At 39.9% G+C, this 8,459-nt stretch overlaps 1 protein-coding gene across 1 annotated transcript; it reads left to right on the top strand.

The window, feature by feature from the left end:
- The first annotated feature begins 4,078 nt into the window (after positions 1 to 4,078).
- On the top strand, positions 4,079 to 8,311 carry si:ch211-214j24.10 (uncharacterized protein LOC558894 homolog). Its single transcript, XM_061714661.1, has 4 exons — positions 4,079 to 4,232; positions 6,356 to 7,147; positions 7,246 to 7,278; positions 7,443 to 8,311. The coding sequence occupies exons 1-4, from the start codon at positions 4,217 to 4,219 to the stop codon at positions 7,490 to 7,492; spliced, it is 891 nt and encodes a 296-aa protein (XP_061570645.1). The 5' UTR covers positions 4,079 to 4,216; the 3' UTR covers positions 7,493 to 8,311.
- Positions 8,312 to 8,459: the final 148 nt, after the last annotated feature.

Genomic DNA, 8,459 nt, shown 5'->3' on the forward strand with positions numbered 1-8,459 from the left:
AGGATCTTCAGGGATGAGGGGACATCATGAGCATGAAAATGCCATCAGTCATGTATACGTGTGTTCACAGATATATTACATATAAAAAATGAATTTATTGATTTGTACTTTTATTTTCAATAGATCTTTGAGCTACTGAGGGTGATTGAGGATGTCACAGGTTTTAAAAAAGTAAAAACAAAAAAGTAACGTTTTTTAATATATGTATATATATATATATACATAAATAATGTGTGTGTTTTATAATTGTCGTTTTATGGCCGCTTGTAAACTACCTCCGTTATATTACCGGTATGGCGGTGCCCTTGTCGGCCATCTTGTCTGCAGTGAGGTACTCTTGATATTTTTGGACTTGAAACACAAGCTATTTGTTCAATATCTGCAGTGTGGTTAACAGATGGTTTTGGTAGCAGCCTAAGATAAATACATCAGCACGGGACATGGTACCCAAAACTGAACGTGCAAACAAACAAAGACGTGTGTTTGGAACAAAAGCATTGACAAGAAAATGTCACAAATAACAAAGAGGCTAAAATAATACGGTGTAGTTCTGTATTCTCTTCCATTAATGACCTCAGAAACATTCAGATGTGGTTTCTGATCTGGAAAAAACATCAATGAGAGAATCATGCGGGAGGCATTAAAAAGAACCTCCACTCCACATGTATCAGTCCTGGTTCTACTGAAACATCGAGGTAAGACAGAGGGAAGCCATCGAGGTTCACAAAAAGGACATTTCCGGATGTACATGAATATAGAACAAGAAGGGGAAGTGGATAATCTAAAGTAAAGAATGGGTATTGTTAGAAAGTCGGAGCAGAAGAGAGATGATGTCAGGTCCATATTAAGACAAGAAAATAGAGGAAGAGCAAAAAATGAAGCAGAATGTAGAAAATAACGTCTGGTTTAGAAAAGGTAGTGGGAATAAGAAACATTGGTTCATTGTCTTTTCTCCTCATTCTTGCATGTTTTTTTCTGGGTACGTCGGCTTCTTCCCACAGTCCAAAAACATAAAAGGTCCACTGTTAACTGGTGATTCCAACTAGGAGCATGAGCGGTCATTAGTCTGTATGTGGCCGTGCAATGGACTGGCAACCCGTCCAGGTGGTAGCCCTGCCTGGGACGGCTCCAACTGACCCGCCAATAAGCAGGTGAGATGGACGGATGGATGGATGGATATGTAGTTTTAGCTGAACATAATTTATAGAAGTTATGAATATCTCACAGAGTTTTGCATTCACTAAAATGAATAAATTAAATACAAAAACAGGATAATAGTAAACCATTCAGGTGGAAACTATGTAAGAGTTGGTTGTACCCATACTCGAGTTGTAAAAAAAATCGAATAAAATATTACGAATAAAAGCAGTGACCAAAACACCTGCAGAAATACTGCAGGAATGACATAGCAGCAGTTAAATGCAGCCTTCTGTAAGCTTTAAATATCCACTGGGCTTACATCAAATACATCAAAACACAACAATAAAAAACACTTTTCTGAACTTATCAATATGACTCTGTCCTTCACAGGATAAGTAACATGGATCACTGCAAAAACTCACAATCTTAACAAGAATATTTGTCTTATTTCTAGTTAAAATGTCTCATTTTAGTAAAAAAAATCTCATTACACTTAAAACGAGACTCATCACTGGAAAAAACAACAATTTTCACCTGTTTCAAGTAGATTTTCACTTGAAATAAGTAGAAAAATCTGCCAGTGGAACAAGATTTTTTTGCTTGTAATAAGAAGATAAATCTTCCACTAGCAGATTTTCCTACTTATTTCAAGTGAAAATTGACTTGAAACAGGTGAAAATTGTCAAATAAGTTATTTTTCTGGTGATGACTCTAAATGTTGAAATAGCAGTAAAAACACATTCATTGATGAAATGACATAAGGGATGGAAAGGGGGATGTCAGTTTTACAGGGGGGATGATTTGGACTGTTTTTATTTCAGGAGGGGATGCCATCCCCCCTCATCCCCCCTCATCCCCCCTCAACTCCAGTACTGGTTTTAGCTGAACAGAATTAATAAAGGTTGTGAATGTCTCACAGAGTTTTGCATTCTCTAAAATGAAAAGATGAAGTACAAAAACAGGATAACAGTTAACCATTCAAGACAGGTGGAAACTATGTAAGAGCTGGTTGTACCTTTTGTATCCGTGTTGACTTCTTTACTATATCTGGGATTAGTGCTACAGGTCCAGGGAGACGTGTTATCTGATTGGTCAAAAAATCCGAATCAGAAAGAAGTTTATTGCCAAGTAGTTTAACACAAAAAAGGAAATTTGTTGTGGTGATTGGTGCAATACAACTGAACAAATAATATTAAAAGAAAAAATGTACAACATGTTGGTTTTAAAGTGCCATACAATTGTTTCCCAACTGTTCGTGATATGACTGCACCTTTGGGTCCAGACCTAGGACACCATGTTTTAATTCTTAGATCACATCCTCCAACTTTAAAAAATGATTTGCTTGTGTTGGTTTATGATTTGTGTACTTAAAGCTATGAATTAATTTCATAGTTTTGTTTTAAACCCTAAAGTAGCAATAATCACATGTCCTGTTACCGTGTTCATAAAAAGAACAAAGTAAATGAGGAAACACACTCCTCGACGTCAAATAAAATAACTTTAATGGCCCTACAACAAAAGGGGCCAAATAACGTAAGCTAATGATCTCGACAAAAACACACACAATAAGCAGTCATATATAAATAGAACTGATGAGTAAACTTACCGGAGTAGAACTTTGAACTGTGACACATTTTATTGATGATAGACCTAAAAAGAAAGAGAAAGAAAAATCCCAAGCAAAAAGTACTCACATTTTATCAAAATGTGAGTACTTTTTGCTTGGGTATGTGTATATAGTTGGTGAACATGAAGAAAATAAAATAAACACATTACCTTGCCTAGATTGTAACAAAAACAAAGAAAAGGAAAAACAGGGTTCCTACACATTTTTCAAGGTCAAATTCAAGCACTTTTCAAGAACTTTCAAGGGCCATTTTCAAAATCTTTTAGCACCTTCTTGCTGGAGTAAAATATCTACAGGAATATATATACTCATAATTATTTTTTCCGCTTTTTATCACAATTATGTACATTGTATCATGCTGTAAACATCTAGTTGTGTTTCATCTTACTGATTTTATTTCTCCTTGTAATAACTAAACCATACAGTCTGATCCCAATTTAGTGAAAGACACGGAGTTATAATTTCAAGCACTTTCAAGCACTTAAACTAAAATTCAAGCACTCTTCAGGCCTTGAAAAGACATTGAAATTAGTAGTAGTAGTTTATTTGGTTGATCAGTTTCAATTGATACAATACATTGCATTTCTTTTCCTTTTGTAGGAAACAGAATAGTATACAGGAACTGTATACAAATAGAATACAGAACATGAGCCAGGGGTGATGTTCGTTATTCAAGAAGATTATACATATTACACAAGTCTACGGTTTTAATAGCCTTTTCATTTGTTGATTTAGTGATTAGTTTTAAGTAAAGTTCCGTTTCTTTCTGGAAAACATAAAAGCAAGGGGTTTTCTTTGAAAATTTACTCTTATGAATATGAAATTTGGCAAGAAATAAAAACAGATTTATCAAAAATTAACATTTTCCTTCTTTCTTAGGGAAACAATGGAAACCAAAAACAACATTTTCCCAATGTAAATTAAAATCTATAGTGAAAGAGTCAATAATACATTTGCTAATATCTGCACATAGTTTTTTTGAATCTTTGGAAACAATCTCTAGAAGAGTGAAAACAAAAGGAAACCAAAAGACCAATCATTAAATTCAAGCACTTTCAAGGATTTCAAGCCCCAGTAGGAACCCTGGGAAAAGCAGCTTCAGTACTTTGAGTTCTGAGGTCAAATATGTCTCTTTGTTGCCGTTAATGTCGTAATTATATTACTGGAGTCCATAAAAAGCGTGTGGATGTGCGCTTGCGCGCTCGACCAATGAACGGCCTCCCCTCCACCCACGTGTTCGTCACGTGGTCCGGGTTTCATTTTTTTGAATAATCAAAATTCCCTCCTCGTTTCCCGCCGGACGATTTATTTAGCAGGGACTTCCTGTCCCACCCACATTCCCGTGCTGCTTCCGGGTGGCGGCTCCAGCAAAAAAGAATCGTCTTCTGTCTCGCTGTAAACAAAAGTTCCTGCCCGGTTCCCCTTCAGCCCGACGGTCCAGCTGGAGACATGCATATCAAGACAGGTACGGGGTCTCCCGCAGGGGCGGCGGCCCGTTGCCATGGCGCCGCCGCCATGGCTGCAGCTTCTCTGAATGAGACGTTACGAAACTTTGACTTCGCTTTAGCACCGCGGCTAACCGGGGCTTTTCTGTTGTTGTGAAACAAAACGTGTCCTCGACGATGACTCTTTTTTTTTTGTATTTGAAATTAATCCACGCCTCGGCCGTTAGAACTGAGAGACGGTTGTGTTTGGTTGTGGGGAACCATGACGCGGCTAATTAAGGGGGATTTATGGTCTGCGTTACACCGACGCAGGGCCTACGGCGTAGGTTACGCTGCGACGCGCACCCTACGGCGCGCGTCGCAGCGTAACCTACGCCGTAGGCTCTGCGTCGCTTTAACGCAGAACCATAAATCGGGTTTTACTGTGTGCTAACAGCGCCGTCCGCTGCCCCGCTACTCGGCGGCTTCCCCGCTTTATTAGTGCTTATAACCTCTTAAGGTGACCTTTTTTAGTAGGACAACACAAGGACCTCGAAGTTTCCTCGTATCTGAGCCGAACAGGCCGGGTTTATCTGGTCTGATCGCGTTGGGACACTTATTTAAAACCGTTTGTTGCGTTTCCAGCTCGACGCTTTTCTTCGTCTTTTTGTACACTAAAACGAGATCAGAGGTCTGGTCTGGGCCATGTGGCTGGACGGTGTTCCGTCTGCAATAAAGTGTCTAACAAGTCATCCTTTTGTGGAGCTAGCCAGTGAGGAAGCATGATCAGGTCGTTATGTAACACCAGCTTCCAGGGCTTTCTTTACGGTTCATACATTCATTTATGTTCAATAATTCATTCAATATTGTTTGGAACGTGCGCAAACTAGCTGGGATGTCCTGATATGGCCTTTTTTTTTTCTTTGTACTGAATGACTACTAAAGCAAAAGATCTGATATAAGAACATGTAAGAAGCAAAAGTGAGGATCTGTTTTTATCTCAGCGTTCCTGCGGGGGCTGGAAATCCTTGAAAGTTTTAAGTGCTTGAAATTATAACAGTCTTTCACAAAATTTGGATCAGACTGTACAGGACTGTCTCAGAAAATTAGAATATTGTGATTTTCTGTAATGCAATTACAAAAATGTCATACATTCTGGATTCATTACAAATCAACTGAAATATTGCAAGCCTTTTATTATTTTAATATTGCTGATCATGGCTTACAGCTTGAGAAAACTCAAATATCCTATCTCAAAAAATAAGAATATTCTGGGAATCTTAATTTTAAACTGTAAGACATAATCAGCAATATTAAAATAATAAAAGGCTTGCAATATTTCAGTTGATTTGTAATTAATCCAGAATGTATTACATTTTTGTTTTTGTAATTGCATTACAGAAAATAAAGAACTTTATCACAATATTCTAATTTTCTGAGACAGTCCTGTAAGTGAGGATCTGTCGTTATCTCAGGGTTCCTGCGGGTGCTTGAAATCCTTTAAAGTGCTTGAATTTCAATGTTGTTTTCAAGGCCTGAAAAGTGCTTGAATTTTAGTTTTAAGTTCTTGAAATTATAACTCTTGCGTCTTTCACAAAATTTGGATTAGAGTGTATAGTTTCGTTTTTACAAGGAGAAATAAAATCAGTAAGATGAAAAATAACTAGATGTTTACCACATGATACAATGTACATAATTGTGATAAAAGGTGGAAACAAATGAATATATATATTCCTGTAGATATTTTACCACAGCGATAAGATGCTTGAAGATTTTGAAAATGACCCTTGAAAGTGCTTGAATTTGACCTAGACCTGTATCTGTAATAGCAGGATTTAAAAACCACAGGGCTGGCCAGAATGTTGTACCTTAAGACAAAAATGTGTTAAGATAATGAGGTTTTTTTTAAAGGAGAAAAACAGGGAGCTGTTGTTCAGATTCAACCTAAGTGAAGTCACATGAAGATGTGTCACCCTGCCAATGTTTGTTTACTGGAAAAGCCAAGTGCAAAGATCCGTTATGAATGCATGCATGCGGCGTAATAAAACCAGACCTGTTTGGCTGCACATGCTTTCTTAATAACTAGGCGGTTGATTGACTTTGAATTAAGTACCGCTGTGTCACAGCGGCGGATGTTTGACCGTCCTGTGCTCTTCTCTTCCAGGTACATGGGAAGCCACCAACACTGTGTGTGAGTCTGATAGCCTGTGTGATTCAGCAGTCCTCGTGTCGGCCACTAAATCAGAACCCCACATCCGCAATCGCCGCTTGTCTCCCGGTTCAGGCAATTGCGGAGGCGGTGGGGGTGGAGGCTGTGCCCCCGGAAGCACCCAGCCATCCCGACAGCTCTCCCCCGAGGGCGACCCCGTCAGCCCCGGCCAGACGCACAGCCTCGGCGCCCGCAGGGACAAGGACCGCCGGGGCCACCAGTACAAGAGCCGCAGCCTCCGCAGGGAGAGCCAGAAGGGCGTCAGTCGAACTTCCGAGCGACCTCAGAACACTACTCAGAAGGAGAGGTGGGTGGAGGATAGTTTCTCTCTGCTGAAGCCCCCACCTGCCTTCCCGGTGCAGGACAGCCCCGCCAAGCTGCAGCCGGCGGTCAGCTACGCTTCCAAGGTGAAGGCCGGGCCCGTGAGCGGAGCGCTGGAGGAGGAACGCCCCGCCATCGGCGTGCTGCTACAGAACCAGTGGGGTCTGAGTTTTATCAGCGAGGTGAAGTCCATCACGGAGGGCTCCGGCACCTGCCCCGCCGCTGACACCCCCACGCCCGCAGACGCTCAACATCCAGCAGACCTACAGCACGATACAGTTCTCACAGTCCCCCTCCCCGAAGAAACAGCAGAGCCGGTTCCTCCCGCCTCCGTTCCCCCCATCACACGTGCAGAGGTGGAGGGCAATGGAGAGTTGCTGCTTAGTTGTCGCCATCTAGTGGAGGCTTTGAATTATCACAGTAGAGGTAAGCGCTACATAACCTTTTTAGGTAACGCTCTTCGTTTTTAAAATGATAAACTTTTTGGTTTTAAACATCCGTTTCTTTTCTTTTCTTTCTCTCAGAATGGAATATTATCTGCAACAGACGGAAGAAAGGTGAGTTGACTCTGAAGAAATGGAAATGTTTTAGGAATATTGGCTCTTGTCTAAACTGTGGTGAGGTGTTGTGAAACCGTATGTCGTCATTAACCGCTACGACACGTAACAACCCAATTTCAGTTACAACACAGACTCATTCTTCTCTTTCTCTTTTTTTTCAGATCCAAAGAGGATTCTTTGGTACAAGGGCACCCAGGATCACCCCGCCTAGCAGCGCCACTAACCCCGAGCATCGACACAGACGCAACACACACCCACATGCACATTAAAGCATAACAGTTGGGCAAATTTGAGTCCTGTTCACACACTGCACTCAGGATGATGTTTTCACGGAAAGCCACACTGAGACACTTTGGACTAACTCCTTTGAGATCCTACAGCAATGGACTTTTTTAATGCCTTACAGAAAGCCTGCCTTAATTAATCAGACTTGTTTTCATCACTTCATTACCATTTTAGCTTGTATGTGTAGAGCTGGTCTTTTTTCTTTTAAAACAATCTGCAAGGAGTCTAATTTAATCTGTGTTCCCTTTTTTTGAAAGTTGCATTTTTATCCGACTTTGTCCTCTGTCAAGCGAGTGGTCAATCAAGCACTTTCTTTAAAAAAAAAAAAAAAAAAAAAGTTTGACCAATCTGTGTGCGAGAAACCCTCAGCAGTGTTTTTTTTTTCCTCCTTTTTTCCCCTAAATCAAAACCAGAGGAATGTGTTGTACCTGCTTAAGGTTTTTTTTCTGTATGCAGGGGACTTCTGTATCCATGTCTTCAGTTTACAGAAGGGTGTAGTCAAAGGCACAGTAGAGTTCACCCTTTACCATGACAGATCTTAATGCTGTTCCTGGGTTATTGTTCGTTTTTTTTTTTTTAACCCTAATAGGGAGAATGTTATTCATAAATCCATAAGGGATGTCCCCATGTTCAGTATGTTCCGTATGAGTTTTCAAAATGATTTATTGAATTAAAAAAAAAATACACTGGAGAAAATGGAGAGATGCAAGAACAGTATTGCTTAATAAAAATGAATAAACTTTGAGCTTCATCTTAGTCCTCTTTAATTGAGTTCAGATGACGATGTTTTAATGTATTAACGTACAAAATGATGTTCAAAAGTGTAAAAATCAATGTTTCACAACAAAATAAAGGGACAATTTATACAAGTTGCTGTTTTAGGCAGTGAAATG

This window comes from Cololabis saira, chromosome 23 (assembly GCF_033807715.1).
Source record: "Cololabis saira isolate AMF1-May2022 chromosome 23, fColSai1.1, whole genome shotgun sequence".
In the NCBI taxonomy this organism is placed as follows: Eukaryota; Metazoa; Chordata; class Actinopteri; order Beloniformes; family Belonidae; genus Cololabis; species Cololabis saira.

Coding starts and splice junctions, on each gene's coding strand:
- si:ch211-214j24.10 (XM_061714661.1), top strand. Junction 7,148..7,245: donor TTTGAATTATCACAGTAGAG/GTAAGCGCTACA, acceptor TCTTTCTCTCAG/AATGGAATATTATCTGCAAC. Junction 7,279..7,442: donor CTGCAACAGACGGAAGAAAG/GTGAGTTGACTC, acceptor CTTTTTTTTCAG/ATCCAAAGAGGATTCTTTGG.